At 48.0% G+C, this 20,033-nt stretch overlaps 2 protein-coding genes across 2 annotated transcripts in view; one reads left to right on the plus strand and one right to left on the minus strand.

Annotated features, from left to right (window-relative positions):
- Positions 1-20,033, minus strand: part of CLSTN2 (calsyntenin 2) — a 660,240-nt gene that overhangs the window by 568,847 nt on the left and 71,360 nt on the right. The window lies entirely within an intron of this gene.
- Positions 2,900-5,083, plus strand: LOC133093784 (condensin complex subunit 3-like). Its single transcript, XM_061193739.1, is given in 2 exon segments — positions 2,900-3,008; positions 4,182-5,083. Coding segments are annotated over 2 exon segments (1,011 nt in total).

A 20,033-nucleotide genomic window follows, 5' to 3' on the forward strand; every position in this document is an offset into this window, starting at 1 on the left:
TGTGCTGTGGAATGCCCATATGTGGAACACTGCCACTTCCATGCTCAGACTTGACATGTCTTATTAGTAAATAGCCACAAAGTGTAATGAGCGCTAATGCTGCATCAGGAAGTGTGCTAAGAGCTTTACATGAACTCCCTCATTGAATCCTCACCTTCTACACGGTAGGTATCCATACTTATCCCCATTTTGCAGATGAGGAAACTGAGACCCAGATTGGCTATACTCTACAGTGAGTGGAGCTGGGGTTCAAACACAGGCAGTGGGACTTCAGAGGCTGAGAGCTTAACCTCTGCTGATGGCCCCCAACCCCATCGTCCCACATGGGACCCTCTGTGCAACTGTGGATCGGGAAGGAGGGCAGCACCGAGTCCTGGAGCAGGAACCAGAACCCCAGGTCTGGGGCCAGGTGGAGGCCACACCCATGCTCAGCGATTCCAGCCTGAGCTCTCTTCCCTTGGGACCAGACTCCTGCCAAGAAGCAGTGCCTGAGAGGAGCAGGGTAGGGGCGGTAGCGGTGAGACACACAGCGTCCAGTGAGAGCTGCCTGGTAAACAAGGAGTCAGAGCTTCGAGCTCCCCTGGGGCGCCCGCCACCATGAAGGCGCCCTGGCGCCCAGCTTGAGCAGCTCCCGGGGCAGCAGATTCAGCTCACGTCACTGAAATCTGTACCAGCATCTTCTCTGCCTTATGAAGCCAGGACTGGGACGCTGGGTGCAGGACAGCACCCTCCACAGAGCTGACCTGTGCAGAGATGCTGCATGCGGGCCCAGGACCTGCTGAGGGAATGGGGGCTTGAGGTGCCCCTAGTTGGGGAGGCCAATGCCCCAGCGTGTCAGGGACACAGAGCAGCTCCACCCTCGGAGGACCTTCCAGTCTGCTCTCCGTATTACAAATGGGGACACAGCTTCAGAGAAAGCAAGGGCTGGTCCAGGACCAAACGGCAATTTTTCTTTCAGACTCAAGAAAACAATGCCAAGTTTCCTCTGTTTGAGAGAGTTCTACCTGCTCTCTTCAATGCATTTGCATTTCAGGAACAGAAGCAGTCCTAAGCCTTGCTCTGGGTCCTCATTCCAAATTGTCAGGCTTCTCCCCAGCCTCCTCACCACCCCCTGATTCCCTGCTTTGGCCATATTGAGGTAGAAACCGAAGACTCACAGATAACGGGCCCCTAGGCTTCTCCGTCATTCCCAGTGGGAATTAAATCATTTCTGTGGGATCTGTTTGTGCCCCATCTCTCCCACCACTCAGTTACTCCAGAAAGGCCAGGGTGGGTCTGTCATAGTCACCGGTGGACCCCCAATGCCTAGCAGAGATGGCACACAGTAGGTGTCCAATAAATAGTTTTTGAATAAAAGAAGACATTTTCACAACCATACCAGAAATTTATCTCACAAACTTGTGGTTCTTCAAGAGACCCCTTCTGAGATTGTGTATTTCTCCCAGTGACTCTCGGCACAGTCTGGAATTCCTCTTAGGGGCCAATTTCCTGGGCCATTCCTCCCCCCATTCATGACACCAGCATCACAAGCCTGGACAACAGCACCAGTAATTCTCTGTGAGGTCCCCCTCCCTGAAGGTAACTTCTACCTGCAGGACAAACTCTCCTCTTGCTGTCCTGGGCCTGGTTCCCTTCCCCTGGGGGTGAGATCTGTTCAATTCTGTGTCTGCTCACTGAGCCATTGATTTTGGGCAAGTGGTGGTGTCCAGGGACCAAGATGGGATGCCCAGCATGCCAGGAGGGAGGGGCCTCCCAGGACACACATCTCCCAGTGAAGGGCAGAGGTCACCGTAGAAGGCTGAATCTTTTTCTCCCAATCCTGCATCACCTTCCTCATCTACCCAGCACCTTTTCTATATTGGAGGTGTCATGATGGGCTCTTAAGGGCACAAACTCTGGGCAGCGTCCATGCAATAGAAAGGGGACTCTTCATTTCATATGTCTTGTTCAGAGGGTCCACTTCTGCGCCTGTCTGCAGAGGTCCATGACCTAGCTCCCGTGGAGCCAAGCATCACATTAACAACAAAATCATCTAATATTCCACAAGTCACACCCGCATTTGCCTTATTTTACAAGGGTCTGGCACTGTTAGGTAACACCTACCTGCCTCCACAACTTCCATCCCATTCTCTAATCAGCAACACCACGTGTCCTTCTGCAATGATGTCACTCCCCTGCTTAAGCCCCTCAGCACTCCCCGTGACCTCCAGGCTGAACGTCAAGGAGTACCCTTACCAAACAGCCCTTGCCCAATTCACTGTCGGCCTCACCCCCTGACACCCTGTGTCTCCTACTGTCCATTTCAGCCCCAGAACAGCTGCATTTGCCACACCGCCGCACCGTCCGGACCTCTGCACACACAGCTCCCCTAGTTCTCTGCTCACCTGGCACCTCTCCTGGGTCACCTGCCTCCATCTCCAGGTAGGGCTCATCTCTCTTTTCTGCGGAGCTGCACATCACACATGGATCTGTCCTGACACCTACTTGTGACACTGTGTTGACTCTGCCTGTCTGTCTGTCCCTCCCGACTGTCATTCCTCTACAGGGGCAGCCTGCACCCCATTCAGCTCTGACGCAACCAGAGGGGCCAGGGCCCCAGGACAACCTGAGCTTCACAAACATGTGGTGCTTTGTAATATCTATAAAAGGCACAAGAAATCCTGTCGCATTTCTTTGATTATGCTTCTTGACTTGCCCACGTTCAATCACTTGATTTACTAAAAAGTCTTACTTAGAAATGACTCTGAGGGACTTCCCTGGCTGTCCAGTGGTTAGGACTCTGCACTTCCACTGCAGGGGGCATGGGTTCGATCCCTAGTTGGGGAACTAAGATCCTGCATGCCGTGGGATGCCAAAAAAAGAGAACTGACTCTGAGCCCTTTTTGCTGAGAGATCGCACATGGACCATTACATCAGTTCAGGGGAAGCAACCCAACCACCCACAAAAGCTGATCAGCCCATTGAGGTCTCCCCCACCCTTACCTGTGTTTGTACAGCTAAGGAGCTGGGTAGGACTGCAAGCAGCAGGGCAGAGGAGCCCCCCCGCCCCTGCCCAGGACGATGGCCTGGAGCACAGCAGGCCATGTGGACACAGTCAGGCAGACCAAGGAGCCAAAGCATTACTAATGTAGGAGGCGCCTCTCACCTGCACAGGGATTGCTCAGGCCTCTGCGGCTCACCCAGTAGGCTGCCTGGCTCCTTCTAGAGTCATCTGGGAAAGTGAGGGGCCAGGCATGAGCAGAGCAGCAGGGGTCTCCAGCACCTCTATGCTTCTCTTATCTCGGGCATCCAGGCTGCACCCCAGCCACAGGCTCCGCCCCATTGCCACTGCCTCCCAGGGACCCCTCTACCCTGGAGTGGACCTGGAGTTCCCGGTATAATCTCCCACTTTCACCCATCAAGACAGCTTGTCATGCACCATGCTCTCTCAGCATCTCTCCAGGCTACTTGTCTTCAGAAGTGCAGTGCCCAGGTCCCAGCTCTGCCCACTGCCAGGCTAGGCGCACTGCACTCTCACTCTTATTCTGTGCTTCTCCCCCAGAAGTGTGTTGGATGGTTTTTTTTCTTTTCTTTTTTTTTAAATTTTTATTTTATACTTGCATATAGCTGATTAACAATGTTCTGTTAGTTTCAGGTGTACAGCAAAGTGATTCAGTTATACACATACATGTATCTATTTTTTTTCAAATTCTTTTCCCATTTAGGTTATTACAGAATATTGAGCAGAGTTTCTTGTGCTATACAGTAGGTCCCTGTTGGTTACCTATTTTAAATATAGCACTGTGTGTACACATCAATCCCAAACTCCCAATCTATCCCTCCCCACAACCCTTCCCCCCTGGTAACCATAAATTCATTCTCTAAGCCTGTGAGTCTGATACAAATGAATTTATTTACAAAACAGAAACAGACCCACAGACTTAGAGAACAAACTTTTTTTCATGGTTAACCTTCAATGGCTCCACACTGTAATCTGAACTAATGTATTAACAAGGGAGAATGGCTCCATTCTGGACATGAATGGGGGGGTCTTCTTGCCTTAAATCCCTAAGAAATGCACCCCTTATGGGTAGAATAGCAGGGACCGTGGCATGTGGGTAAAAGTATTTGGACCCATAAAAAGAGGGGACTTCATGGCACCCCCTCAAATCATCCCAAAGTAGTTCCATGGACTCCCTTAGTGCTCCTGGAATATGAATTAAAAACTAGCAGTAGGATTCTTTCTCGTCTTGTCTTGTTATGGTACAATCCTGTGACTGAAGAGGATGTTTGACTTCAACATTGCCTAGGTGTGTTCTTCCCAATGTTTGCTTATGCAAGCAGGACTAACCAGGAATGTTTTGAAGAAGCCTTTCTTCCAACTCTACAAACACTGGCCAATGCGCCTGCATCTTCTCCTTTAGCTGAAATAGATATCACTAATGTTGCTGAGTTACCCGTAGATTTGACAAGACCAAGTGGATTAAATCCTCAGGCCAAGAATTCCCAAGATTATCAAGCCTTAACAGTTCATGACAATCTGGCTATAAAAATTTGCAATGAGATCCTAACATGTCCATATTCACCAGAAATTCGGGTCTATACAAAAGCCTTGAGTTCTTTAGAACTCAGGAGCAATCTTGCTAAAGATCTTCTAGTTCTATTGAATGAGATTCTGGAGCAAGAAAAAGATAGAACGTGTCTGAGAGCTTTGGAGGAAATCAAGGTTCAGTTAGAAAAAGGAAATAAAGAACATGGTGACCAAGCTGTAGCGGCACAGGATGACAACACAACTACAACTGGTTTTCAAAGTGAAGATGAAAAGAATAAAGAAGTATATATAACTCCTGTCAAGGATGTAAAAGCATCCCGAACGAAATCCACTCAGCAAAAGACCAGCGGAGGATGGAGAAAAGTGATAGCTTCAGCTAGAACGAACAGGAGACGTCAGACTTTTGAGGCTGAGGCTGACTCTGAAAGTGATCATGAGGTTCCAGAGCCAGAATCAGAAATGAAGATGAAACTACCAAGACGAGCCAAGACAGCAGCACTAGAAAAAAGTAAACTTAACCTTGCACAATTTCTCAGCGAAGATAAAAATTAGGAGAAGATAGAATGGAGGTGGAGTCCTTTGAAAAATGTCCTTTAAAATTATGTTCAGTTCTTTGCTTTAATAAAGTTACCCTTGTATGAAAAAAAAAAAAAAAAAAAAACTAGCCCCAACATATAGAGCCACACTCATGTACACACAGCCCGCCCAGCCCCTATTAGAACATCAGGTACACACCCCTGACGGGGAATTTTCTAACAGAACAGGGCTTGCAGGTGTCTCAGAGCTAAGTGTAGAGTGAAACAAGCCTGGCTCCTGACACGGTGGCGGGTAAACCGCATCACTGAGTCACTTGCGTGGACCTGGCTCTCCTGACCTGCTTTCAGGCCATCATCAGCACACACCCACCCTTAGAATCCACTTCCTCTCAGGGCTCTGCGGTGGAGTTAAGCTCTTCTGGAAGCTTCCGATCCCTTCAGCCCACAGGAGCATTAATGGGCACAGGGGCAGTAACTCAGAGTACTTAAGAGTATGCAATAACATCATGGCACTTAAGAGGCAGGAGACTGTCTGCGTAGCTCAAAACGATGCTTCCCCTGTGGAGAGAGACCCAGGGAAACTACGGCTCCAGGAAGCACTGGGGGCATTAGATGGGAGAAGCTGGGAGCCCCACATCTTAAAAGTTATTATCTCACAGGAGAGTAGTTTTCTTTCTCCACCTGGTATCTAAATACGGGGTGGAAATGAGTGCTGGGTAGAGAAGGGAGCACACGAGCATTTAAGTCATTTATAGTTTACATTTTTACGGCACAGCAGAGACCGGCATCCATTTTCCACCTGCAATTAGACGACGGAGCAGGCTGCCAAGTCTCCATGTAAATAGTGCCTATTAAAAGAGTCGACACCACGCGATGACTGATCAACACCAAGGATTTATTCACTGAGCTAACAGCGGTTTTTATTTTTGCCATTACGCGGGGTGATACATAACAATTTAGATAATGCACCCGGCCAGATACACTTATAACTCTGGTGTCAGGGTCCTGCCTCGGAGGCCAGCCAGCCCTGGGGGAGGAGGGATGAGGCCCCCGGTCACAGCAGAAAGCCTGGAGCCTGCTGGCCTTGGACCTGCCATCCCGGGTGGGATGTGGCCCACATGGCACCCAAGGGGAGGACTTGGGCCAGAACCACTGCCTTTCTCCTTCCCTTGCAGCACTCTGAGACTGTCTGCAGGCCAGGACCCTCACTCTCCTCATGTGTCAATGGGGACAAGACAGCCGTCACAGGGGACAGAGCAGGGGTGGTCTGTGAAACTAAAATGAGCTACTTGACGGCAGGTTTACGGAGATTCAATTATTCATAAGCGCATGTGTGTACGTGCATGAGGGTTCTACCTGAGTACACATGTGTGCACACAAGGAAAGTCCCTCCCCTACTCCCTCCAATACAGGCAAGACACCGCCTCCCTCTAGGGTGGGGTCTCCTCAGAGTCTTTTTTCATTTGTTTCACTTGTCTGGCACCAGATGGTGTTTAACGCCTTTGCTGAGTTCTGGTGGCAGGTATTAAATTTCCCCCTCAGCATTAACCCGTTCTTTGTGTTGGGTCCCTGGGTGAAGACCTAGGCTGGCGATGCCGGGCAAGGCACTCGGACAGGTTTTCCATGGGAATGATGCTCTGGGGACAACAGGGACAAGCTCTACGCACTCCACAGGGTTTTAACCCCCCTCAAGTTGTGACATCTCTCAAATCTGTGCTCCCTGGGCAACTCCCTCAAGATAAGGGAGCACAGTTTGACATGCCCCCCAGAACACTCATCACCTACTGCCCCAGCCCAATTCTCCTTCTCCTGTACCATCAGGCACTGGCATCCCCAGCGTATCCAGGAACCAGACCCACCCTGACTTTCCCCTTCATCCCTCATGCAATGGGCTCTGATTCCTATTCGTTCCTCTGGCTAAATATCTCCCCACTCCAGACCTCCTTTCCATCCCCACTTCTGCCACCAAAATTGTCATTTCCTACTCGGATAAATATAATTGTCCCCTAATGCCCACTCTCCCAACCCACCATCTGGCCCTCCTCAGCATCCTTCTAATATATAAATCCAATCATGTCCTTCTTCTAAATACTTTAAACTCTTCAGTGACTCCCACTAAAAGCAGGATGAAGCACAAACAAATAGGATGTGTGTGTGTGTGTGTGTATGGATGGATAGATAGATATAGATAGAACTGGTTCATGACATTATATAGGCTGGCAAGTCCAAACTCTGGAGGGTAGGCTAGCAGGCTGGAGTCCCAGGGAAGAGCCAGTTCAAGTTTGAAGGCCACATGCTGCAAAATTCCTTCTTGCTCAAGGGAGGTTGCTCTTTTGTTCTATGAGGGTCTTCAGCTGATTGAACGAGGCCCACCACACTAAGGAGGGCAATCTGCTTTACTCAAAGTCCACCAACTTAAATGTTAATCTCATCGAAAAACACCCTCACAGAAACATCCAGAATAATGTCAGATTAAATATCTGGGCACTGTGGCCCCACCAAATTGAAACATAAAATTAACTATCACACAGTCTCTCTTCTATAATGATGAATTGAGGCTTCAGGAAGCAAGCAGGACTGATCTTTCTCCTGCATGACCAGGGCAGAGTGCCCTGAGTGGCTCTACACAGAGGAAACTTTTTATTTTCCACAGCCTGCACTGCTATGACCCGGTCCAAACACCATCATCTCTTTCTCAGGTCACTGCAACATCCTCCTGATGGGTCGTCTGGCTTTCCAACCTCCTCCTACTTAGTTTATTGTCACTATACAGCTGGGGAAGGTGGAAATTCTCCATGGTATTTCCACGTGTGTTGTGACAGTGTTTGTCCTGGACTATCTTTTCGAGGACGTTTATAGAAACAGATTCGGAGGATAGAGATAGTATCTCCTTCCTGGGCAGAGGGCATATTGTCTCCTGAACAAGATGATAAAGATGCTGTCTTACTCCAGGACAAACTTGGGGCAGCTTTGCCAATAGCCCCTTATAAGACTGTGGGTTCCTAAGCCCGGGGTTCCTCAGCGGTGACACAGACCCACTGTGTGCACAGCATCCACCTGGGTTGCTCCGAATGGCCCCAGTAGAACTCAGGGAGCAAGGGGAATGGTTGTGAACGAGAGGCAGGGGCTGTGCTGCCTGGTATCCTGTGCGTAATAAAATCCTTTATCTCTGACCAGGAGGCTTGTGTCTGCCAACATCTATGAGACTGTGGCAGGTGAATTTGTTAGCTTGGAAGTGGACTCTTCACGATTTTTGACATACAGCAGTCCAATTGCTCATTTATTATCTAAGTCAGGTCATGTTGCTCCTCTACTCAAACTCCTGCAATGACCCTCATCTCAGAGGAAAACGCAAAGCCCCTACAATGGCTGCAAGGCCCTGCAGAAGCACACCTGCCACCCCATCAGGCCTCTGACCTCATCGCCTCTCTTCCTCCATCCTTTACTCTCCTCCAGACACAGCGGCCTCCTCACTGTCCCTCAGACACACGCCAGGCACATGTCCTACTGTGGACTTTATACCGCCTGTTCCATCGGCTGGATGCTCTTCCCCCTCATCCTCGTTGCTCCCTCCCTTCCTCACCTCCTTCACATCTTTGTTCAATGTCACCTTCTCACCGAGACCATCCTGAACCCTTATGCAAAACCGCATCCTCCCTGCCATCGCAGGCCCCCCATGCTACCTCCCTAAGCCCTGGATTCTCAAAGGGCTCCCCACCTGCACAGATGCCTCCCCAAGTGTGGCCTTCTTGGGTCACTTTCCCCAGTCTCAACATCACCCTTGCCCCAGGCAAAACTGCCCTGGTCACAGCCCCACCCCTGACAATGCCTGATGATACAGGAGGGCACCCAAGGTTCTCTCAGTTGCGGAAAGAGAAAGGGCACCTGGGACATGATAACAGAGAGAAGGAAGCAGCTCTCCACTAAGCAAAAGGGCAGAGCGTTGGCTGGTCCTGGAGGCTGGTGGAGGGAACAAGGGGTGACTGGCACTGGCTGGTCTAAATGTCTGCATCCCAGGAGCTGCAGATATACTTGGGGAGGGAGACGTGGCCCAGGGCTGAGCTCCGGCCCGGCGTCCGGAAGGAGACTATAGTGATTCAGGCGTTCCAGGCACACGTGGACCCTGCTCCCCACCTCCAGCACAGGCTGGGAGCATCTGGAAGACTCAGCTTATCTTTCCAACTGGTCCATTTTCTACAGCATCTCACACTCTTTCCAGTTACAGTTTTGAGTTTGGTGATGATGACAGGCTTGCTCTGTTATTTATGCTTCTGATTATTTTTAGTGTTTTGTGATTAAATTTTCTTAAATTACAACTTTAGACCCAAGCATCAGATAGTCTGTAATGTGCCACGGTGTGTTCATATGTGCCGTTTATATCTATTTGGGTTGCAATAGCCTCAGAAAAAAAAAGACATTTCAATAATTGGCACCCAAAGCCCTTATTTCCATATCACCCACCTGTTTCCATGCACTTCTTTTCTATTCCCACACTCAGTGATGCCCTCCATATCCTTGTAAGCCCAAACACAGAGCTGGGAGAAGTAACTAAGCCCTCGTTCAAAGCCACCAGAACTCGTCGGCCTTTTCCCATCACCTCAGCACGCCCCGTGGGCTGGGTCCACGGTTAGCACAGCCTGCGATTCTGCCCTCAGCCCCAGGGCCCAGAGCCGCAGCCCCTTCTACTGTTTTCCCTCACCCAGAATTAGATTCATCAATTCCCAGAAAGGCTGCCTGAAGTGACGTGGTTTACCTTCTGACTCGGGGCCCACCACGCTCCCCAGTGATGCTCTCCTGAGGCGGTTCCCCTCCCACAGCCGTGCCTGGACCATCCATCCACTGGACAGGCCCTCTTTCCTTGGCTCCACCAGGATGCACTGCCCTGACATCCCCTGGTTTTTCTCCGCCTGGACCAGGTCAGCACTCTTTCCCTGACGGACACATTCACCCGTGGTTGTGTAGCTGTAACGGCCACCCTCCATGCCTCTGTCTCCAGTCCCACCTTCAGACTGCATTTCCAGGGCCAGCTCTGCTTCTGTGTAGGTGCACCTTAGAATTTCAGGCTCACTGGCTTCCCTCTAAAGCGCCTCCCGCCTCCTGACCTCCCTCGCTGGGTTAATTCAGCCTGCGGCCGCTCAGTCACCCAAGGTAAGCCCGAGGGATCAAGGGCACTGGCTGTCACTCACCGCACACCTTTTCCAACCCTTCTGACTCGCCTGCCTCACCACAGAGGCAGTGAAAGCTAATGACTTGCCTTTCTTGCATCTGGAGGTGGTCATGAGACACGATTCTGTCCAGTGAGTTAGAGATAGACGTCTGCTGGGGTGTCTGAGAAAGCTTTTACTGTCCTGAAAATATGGACCCATGCAGCCGGCTACCCTTTCTCCTTTCAGCTTCCCAGTCCCCCAAAATCCCCCCAACACTGAGGCGCACCTGGAGCCGCTGCAGCAGCCCTGAGGCCCCGGGCACAGCAAGTACACGGCCAACAGCTGAAGGGGGGAAGAGACCGCTGGGGACTTTGGGGGCATGGCTGAGGGATCCCTCAAGCTCTGGACAGCCTGTCTCCAGATTGCTTGTCCTAAGAGAGAAAGAGATGTCTGCATTGTGTTTTCTGGCACATCCTTACTGAACCACTTATTTCATTCTTATCTCATCTCTTCTCCCTCCACTCCCTGGCTTGCTTGCAGCAGACCTTCTCACTCAATTGCTCTCTCCTTTTTTTCTCTCTCTTCCTCCCTCCCGTCTCTCATCACTGTCTCTTCAAGTGCTTGCTTTCTGAGCACCCACTCTGGACAGGCTCTGTGCTTCAAAGAAGCAGGAGACAGTGGCATCCTTAGTGCAGGGCGATGCATACAGGCAATGTGACAGGCTAGGTTCCCCGTGCACCTTCCGCCGTGCTGAGCCTCGTCAAGTCTCCTGTCATGGTTCCTTCTGCCTCCTTCAGCGGCTTCCTGCACACCCCCAGCGAAAGCGGCATCTCGGATCTCCTCCTTTGATGGACTGCAATGACCCTCATCTCCCTCAGAGGCGTCTCTGGCCTTACTCTCCTGACTAGGACGGTTCTGTATCCCAGAGCTGGGGTCCTCTCCCTCACAGCCCCCGCTCTCAGGCTTCCCCCACTGCGCCGGCCACCTGAGCCCTTGGCTCAGCACTTAGAACCCCCCCTGTCCTCAGACACTCACTCTTCCCGCAGGGACTCTATGAAACCCTGGTGTGAGGGCAGCAGCGGCCAGGGAAAGGGGCCCAGTGGTCCAGGGGTTTAGGAAGGACCAGGATTACATTCTGGCACGTCATCCAGAGCCAAATGGTCCTGTGGGAGTCATCAGAAGGGCCAGGCCAGGAAGGTAATGAGCGCTAAGTAAACGTACACTCTGCGCTAAGCCCTGGGCCGGTGGCATCCACGTATTATCTCTCTTTTTTTTTATTGCAGTATAGTTGATTTACAATGTTGTGTTAGTTTCAGGTGTACAGAAGAGTGATTCAGATGAATATATATATTCTTTTTCAGATTCTTTTCCTTTATAGGTTATTACAAGGCACTGAATGTAGTTCCCTGTGCTATACAGTAGGTCCTTGTTGTTTATCTATTTTCTATATAGTAGTGTATATCTGTTAATCCCAACTTCTTAATTTATCCCTACCCCCCTCGTTCCCTTTTGGTAACCATAGTTTGTTTTCTATGTCTATGAGTCTATTTCTGTTTTGTAAATAAGTTCATTTGTATCATTTTTTTAGATTCCATACATAAGTGATATCATATATTTGTCTTTCTCTGTCTGACTTACTTAGTATGATAATCTCTAGATGTACCCATTTGCTGCAAATGGCATTATTTCATTCTTTTTTATGGCTAAGTAATATTCAAAAAGTCTACAAATAATAAATGCTGGAGAGAGTGTGGATAAAAGTGAACTCTCCTATGTCGGTGGGAATGTAAATTGGTGCAGCCACTATGGAGAACAGTATGGAGGTTCCTCAAAAAACTAAAAATTACCATATGATCCAGCAATCTCACTCCTGGGCATGTAACTGGAAAAGACAAAAACTCCAATTTGAAAAGATACATGCACCCCAATGTTTATAGCAGCACTATTTACAATTGCCAAGACATGGAAGCAACCTAAGTGTCCATCAACAGATGCATGGACAAAGAAGATGTAGTATATTATCTCATTTTTAAGTGCACAACTGGGATAGCTGTATACAGAATGGATTCCAAGGCTCAGAGAGATTCAGCAGTGGGTCTGAAGTCACACAGCAAATAATGGGCAGATCCATGGTCTGAGGTAAAGAGAAATGGGGTTGGAGGAGCTGGTGATCTGTAGGTCAAGGTGGCAGGCAGGCATGTCCTGGAGCAGAGGATAGCCCTCTCCCCATGCTCTGTCACTGGCTCCTCAGCTCTGCTGAGACACCTTCCCAGAACCAGGCACCCACAGACGCCAGCAGAGTAGCTGTAACAGACATGACTCTAGCACTGCCACACCACCAATCAAGGGTTATAGATCCTTGGCAATGTGGCACCCTAACCAGCTGCCATGTTAGCAGTGCTTGGCGCCAGCCCAGGGAGGGTCCCTGGGTCTGAGGAAGAGGGTCTGCGGAAGCAGCCTGCCTGCCAGGGCAGCTCAGGTTCTAACTGTGGGGAAATGGCGCTGGGCAGGTGGGTAGGGGCCCTGGTTCTCTGAGCACAGACCAGTCCCCCAGCTGACACGTCTGTAACCTCTGGAACACACAGGTCACTCAGCTGCACCTGTGCGGTAAAGACAAAGAGATCTCCAAATCTGCAATACGAAGAGCCCCTCTTTTTTCAAATTGTTTTATAAATGCCAAAGCGCTTTCATATCCACTGTTTCATCAGGTCCTCACAACAATCAAGCCAGCATTATTTTTCTAATTTTCTACACGAACAGCATCAAAGCAAGGCCCCAAGAGGCTGGCTGTGCTGAGGACCACACAACAACTTTAGAGTGCAGCGGACGGTGGTAACAGTCAACTTTGTCATCCTGAATTTCCTTCTGGTTTCCAGTGGGACCCCAGGGCCAGAGAACCCCACCTCCTTGGGCACAGCAGGCGGTTCAGGGAAGGGCCTGGGACCCCAGTCAGGCCACTCAGAATCCTCCATCCACATTTGATGGAGTCCTCAAGAGAGAGCAAAACATACACCTGGAGCAACTGAGTACCACCACCCTCCCCAGAAGAACGCCTGCCAGAGAACGAGGCCAGGTTACAGGAAATCCAGGCCTAGAAATGGGAAGATGAATTTCTGGGAACCATCATGGAGCACACAAATCCAGCCATGTCTGAAGCCCCTCCCACCGCTGGAATTTTCATGTGTGTGTGAGTCAATATCTTCTCATCTTAGTTAGGACAGAAAGAGTCTCTTACACCAACACAAAGAATAAGACCAAGGCCTCCCAATTGGTGGCAAGGGCACAGAAATCTCCTGAAAGACAGAAGAGAAAATCAAAGAAAAGCATAAGACAACCACAGACAGCTACTTTCACTCATCCAACGAATATCTGAATTCAACAAAGCACCATGCTAATTGGTTGGAAAGACAGCCCAACAGACAGAATTCCTGTCTTCAGGGATCTTAATAGAACAGGACAGGTACAGACACCCTGGAAGGGCTGGGGGTGGCAACAATAATAATATAGAACTAATCTGATGGAGAGTCAGGAAAGACTTTCTGAGAATGTCACATTTAAATTGAAACTGAAGGATGATCAAATGCAAACCCCATGAAGCAAAGTCTGGGCAGGTGCAATAGCATAGGTGGAACTCCATTGGTGAGACAGCAATTTCATTACCAGTGACTCATGCATATTGGGGCATTTTTGTGTGTGGGAGCCGTGGGGATTCTACACTTTCTTTTATAATTTGGATGTAAATATATATGAAAATCTTTCCAAAATAATCAGACAAGCATGCCAAGAAATATTTACAAGAACCTTTGTTGCAGCAACATTTATAACAACAGAAACTTACGATAACTGAAATTTTAAAATAACAGAATATACTGATATGCCCTTACAATTGAAAGATATTTTAAAAGACAGTGTAGACACACATTTATTGACTTGGAAAGATATACATGTCTAGGAGAAATAAGCGGGTCTCAAAGACTATATATAGGATGATTTCATGTATTGAGTACAAAAGAGGAATTCAATAAATATTTACTGAATGAATGGCAAATAAATACCTCTGAACAGATAAACATCAAACAAAATGTTTGCTGTCATTATTTATGGGTGATGGGATTATTGGTGATTTTAAATTGTTTTCTAGATCTGCTTATCTGAACTAATTTTTGGTACCGTGCACATGAATTACTTGCACAATAAAAAGGAATGAAAAGAAATCTTTCCAAAGCAATCAATGACTCAGTAAGGTCAGTTTTAAGATCGAGATGTATAATTAGGACATGGGACCTTAAAACAAAACAGGAAATAGTGTGGCTGGATAAGCATAATAGATAAGAAAATATCCCTCCTCTAAACATTGAAGAGAAATAAACCTTTCTTCAATGTCACAGCCAGAATTTGTTTAGCAGAAGTCCATGACATATTTCATATTTATTCAGCAATCTGTAACACAGCACATTAGTTAAATAGTCATAAAGGAAAACATTTACATTGATGCAAAAATGAAGTCAACAGGCTTGTGTTCGTATGGTGCCAACAAAATCATTTTAAAAAAGTCTATGTATGCCAAACATTTAAATATTTGAGCAAATCTGCAAACAAATGCCATTTTGACCAACTTCTGGGGTGACTGCACCCCCCGTGTTTCTCCCAGATGTTTTAGCAGAATAGAGAATATGGCCTCAGACGACCAAGCCAGTGGCTGGGTAGAATCACAGCCAGCTACACTGTCACCATCACTAATAGTATGTGCTGGGCAAATAACACCACCCACTCTCTGATGTCCTTTTGAAGCCAAATTGTAATCCTCCGCTTGTCCGTATCATTGGGAAAATGCTGTTAACTTTGAAACTCTGGAGGTCCTGATAGAGGCAAAGCACTGGCTCTGATCCTGGCAGATTTGAAGAAAGCCAACCACAGGTGTTATGAAGCACCTGCCAAATGGGGGGCTCCGGGCCCTGGGGACCCCTATAAATTGCAAGAACAGCTGCCTGTATCTTACATGGCCTCCCAGGTCCCACAAACTTCTTGGGGTGCCTCACCTACTAGGCTGCACCTCCTCCCTCGGAACAGCGTGGAAGGAGTTCACAGGAGTCTGAAGATGTCAGGAGAGGCATACTGCCGGAGCGGGAAGCGAGCTGAGCCTTGGAACACTAGCCAAAAGGAAAAGGATGCCAGGGCCAAGGATGCCAGGGACATGGTACACTGAAAAGACCTGGGTTGTAGCTTCTGGGAGCTGGCCAGCTCATAGCTGCTCTCTTAAAGAAGCATGGGACACTCATGCGGCAAACTCAAGGACTTGGGAAAGAAGAAGGGCCATCACCCCACAGAATCATGTCCCCAACACTACTCGCCCTGTGCTGGAATCAGCTATTTACATGTGGTGATTCTCCGCTAGAACATGAGCTCCTAGTAAGATTGTATCCTATTAGGCCTGGCATCCTTGAGGCTGGCACAGTATCTGACCAAGAGTCTTCAATTCAGTTACTATTGGCAGCTGAATGAGTAGATGAATGCCTAAAATAAAAATTGCATCTCCCCCAAGGCTAGGTTCTAAGTCTGCACATGCTATGAAAATCATGCGTGGTCAGGCAGGTAGGGCTCTGTGTGTGAGTCCTGGTGAGAAGAGGGTGAAAGAAGGTCTAGGAGGCTGGTAAGATAATTTGGGGCAGCCTGAGGAAATGAGCCAGAAGCTGGATTAACAGGAAATCCCTTAAATTGCCCAGACAGTATATAGAACCAGCCAGCATCCTTCTTCCACTATTGGACAAGGTCACTGGTTCTTCTGTTGAGGCCAGAGGAAGTGGTTACCGGCTCACAGAGAGTTACCATGGTGCACAGCATCACATATGCACACAGAAGTATGCAAACACAAGGACACATTTGGCAGTGCAAGGTTCTCACACCATGGGGGGTACTTGGGAACCTAGGCCAGCCTGACCCTCCTGCTGCCCCCAGGCCTGCTCACTCCACAGCCCACCTCCTTGGAGTGGAATGGTGGAATCCCTAGCGTTATTTCAGCTGTTCTTTTTCTCTCCTTTTCAAAATTGCTGGAAGCACAAATAAATGAAGGAATTAAATTCATAGATGATGGGACTCAACTATACTCCTGTACTTGAATTACCATAAGCTCAAAAAGAAACAGGGATGAGATGGGATGGGATAGGATGGGATGGGATGAGATAGGATGGGGAGAAGAAAAATGCTGCCACCTTAGAGGACAGCCCTGGCCAGCAGCCCCGATGGGTACCACTCATGCTGTGCTAACCACGCCAGCTGCCAGAACACCTGCCTCTCCTGCTCCCCTGTGTCCTGTTTCCACACCCATCTAATCAGGCCCTGGCCTGAGCATACACTCCTAATGATTCAGTCCCAAATGAGGCCTGCGTGCTCCTGGACACACCTATGTTTTTCTGCATGCTGTTTCTTCAGCAAGCCCGGCAGCTTGGGGAAGCCATCCAGCAAGATGAACGATCCCCCACCCCATTCCATCTTATTTTCAGATTCCCTAGTGGGTGATAGATGAAGAGGGCTTCATGGTGGGCCAAGCAGGAATAAAAAGACAGGAACGGGCATAGATGTATAGTTACATATCACTACCAGTGCCGTGCCAAGCTGTATTGGAGACAAAAGGAAAAATCAGTAACACTGATCTTGTATCTATTTAAAATTTTGACAGTGTTTTCATCATGGATTTTTGCATTAATTTTGATTTTCTAAAATGTTGCATTAAAGTAATGTTTAACTTTTTTATTTCTGAGGTTTTGTGTGTGTGTGTGTGTGTGTGTGTGTGTGCGAGCCTCCTGAAGTTTTACCCGAGATGGGTACTTCACTCATCTCAGCCTAGTCCTTACTGACAGAGCTACTATTTGTTATCAGTCATATACCAGACACTGCACTTAAAAATTATATATAAGCGGGCTTCCCTGGTGGCGCAGTGGTTGAGAGTCTGCCTGCTAATGCAGGGGACACGGGTTCGCGTTCTGGTCTGGGAGGACCCCACATGCCGCGGAGCAGCTAAGCCCGTGAGCCACAACTACTGAGCCTGCGCGTCTGGAGCCTGTGCTCTGCAAAAAGAGAGGCCACAATGGTGAGAGGCCTGCGCACCGCGATGAAGAGTGGCCCCCGCTTGCCGCAACTACAGAAAGCCCTAGCACGGGAACGAAGACCCAACATAGCAATCAATCAATCAATAAATAAATCTTTAAAAAAAAAAAAAATTATATAAAAGCCTCACAATACTCCTATCAGTACTTAGGAACATTCCCATTTGACAAATGGGGAAACTGAGACATGAAATGTTAACAGCATAGAAAGTGTCACACACCTGGGGAGAGGTAGTGAGGACATAAATTCAGGAGGCAATCAAGTGGACCATGCTTGATTAGAAAACATCAAACTACTGTGTATCTTATTCAGGGGAAAAATGGCATGGGGCAAGCATGGTGAGGCGCTCTACAGCCAGCCAGAGAGATTTAAATGGATCCCATGGTGCCTGCAGAAGTTCCAGAGACTTGGAGACCAACCACTTCCATGAACATTTGCATATGAACTAAGGAAAGGCTTCCCAGCTAAAAGATCCACATACTGAAGAAAGCCTGGTAGGTTTTTTAAAAACCAGGCTTTGAATTTTTCATAAGATTATTTTAGATTTGTGGGAGGAAGATTATTATAAAATCTGTGGCCAAAAGTCTTTTTCTTGAAATTTAAATTTTTCAGAAAGAAGAAAACAAAATATCTCACAAGAAAAATGTCTAATTTGATTTAAAGCCATCGGTCAGCCTTCTTTAACTGCTCATGAATACCACGTTCTCATTAAGGCCCAGGGATCCATGGAAACCCCACTGAGAAATTGTGAAACCTCCACGGGGATTGAACTGGGAGCTGCTTTTCCAAGAATGTGGATGTTATATTGAATATCAATATATCAACTCTGGCTCCTGAACCATCGTTTTGCTAATGTTAGCAGTAGCATGAATGAACTTAGATATTGCTAACTCTAGCCTAGTTCAAATATACAATATTGCTCTGACTAAGCTGTCTACCTCAGAAGCTGTGAGTTATCACCATCCTGGTATGTGTAGGTTGGCACCGCTACAACTCTGTTTATCATTTCATTTCTTTTACCGTAGTTGTTTGCCAGCTACCTTGCCAGTTGGTGATGACATTAGCCAAAGTCCAAAAGTGGGGAGACGGGGACACACATCCCAGGTCAAGATCTACTTCTTCTCCCACTTTGCTACATTCACTTTTCTCCCATCAGATTTTCTTCAGCACTTATCAGCACCACACCATTTAGAACATAATTAAATATAGTCCCATCTTGTTAAGAATTGAGAAACTTGTGTCTCCTCAGGTAGAATGTAGCTGTTCAACAGCAGGAATTTTGTTTTACTTATTCACACAGCACGCAGAGTGGTGGAATAAGCACATACTAGCTATGAGTTAGAAGGTTTACTGGGGCCAAAAGGAGACATAAAGGAAGGTAGGTGGGGCTCTGTGTGCGAGTCCTGTTAGGCAGAGGGTGAAAGAAGGTCTAGGAGCCTGACAGGACTATTTGAACAGCCAGAGGAAATGTAGCCCGAGGCTGGATTAACACTAAAGACAGGGAGGGAGGCCAAGGTCACCACAGAGTGAGAACAGACAGGAAATACCTTGAACAGGGGAACCAATAATCACAACTCAAGCTGGAAGGATCTGGAGTGAGGAGGGGGACAAAAAACAGCCCACGCATGTGATTTAGGACCAAGACCGTGCCTGACATGAGGGTATTGGGGGTCACCTGATAGCCAAGGAATCAAGGGACACTGTCCTCCTTAGAGCTGCCCTGCCAAGAACTACCGCATCCCCAGGCCAATGTCTGTAGGGCTTATCTCCTCTACCTTTGGGTTCCTGGGGCCACCTTCCCCAGCTGTGGTGATATCCAGGGCTGGCCACTAGTTACCATTCTCTCTTCCCTAGCCTTCTCCAATGGCCATAGCAGATGAGGGCTACCTGATGTAATGATACTCATTTATGAATCATAAACTTTGGTTCCAATGGACCAATAGAAGGGGCATGTTATATGGCCATATTGTGGAGAACTGAACAACAGTGCCTACTCCAGGATGGAGAAGAGTTTTAGATTTCAATACTTTGCTCAGCACCCAATAAAACCATGGGGCCCTCACAAATAAACCCACTGGGTCTTTCATGAACTGTCCAAAGGTCACAACCAAATTATTGCAAGAAGCCCTTCACACTCAAATTTTACTTGTATTACTTGGAGGGGCTAGAAAACAGCTCTTTCTGCCTAGAAATTTGTTTCTTTATCCAATTCGGACATCTTCCTCAAGTCCTCACTCCCAGATGAAGAGCTTCATTATGCTAGTGAATTACTGGAAGGCCATGAAGGCAAGGAACCTGGTCCCTGAAAGGGCCCCAGCCTTAGAGAAAGTCTCTAAAGAACGGGCTCCCAAATAATTCTAAAGGTTCACCCTTCCTGCTGCCTCTCTGAGTGGCTTGTAGTGCTGATTGCTAGATGGGGTTTCCTTGTTGGGATCCAGATGGCCAGAGGTGGATTTACACTGACTTTTCCCACATCCCACCTCATCAATGTCTGCCCTCCCATGGAGGGCTCTCCAGATGGCACCTGTCATAAATGGAAATCAAGGTCAGATTAGTCATCTGCTTACATTAAGAAAGCTACCTTCCAACTGATTGACTATCTCTCTTTTTGTCTTTAATTATGTGAATAAACAAGAGCACTGCATATTAATGGAGGTGCTTGTTTAATTATTTGGTGTAAGAGAAACTGCAGCTTAATCTTTACAATGAGGAAAT

This window comes from Eubalaena glacialis, chromosome 6 (assembly GCF_028564815.1).
Source record: "Eubalaena glacialis isolate mEubGla1 chromosome 6, mEubGla1.1.hap2.+ XY, whole genome shotgun sequence".
Classification (NCBI taxonomy): domain Eukaryota; kingdom Metazoa; phylum Chordata; class Mammalia; order Artiodactyla; family Balaenidae; genus Eubalaena; species Eubalaena glacialis.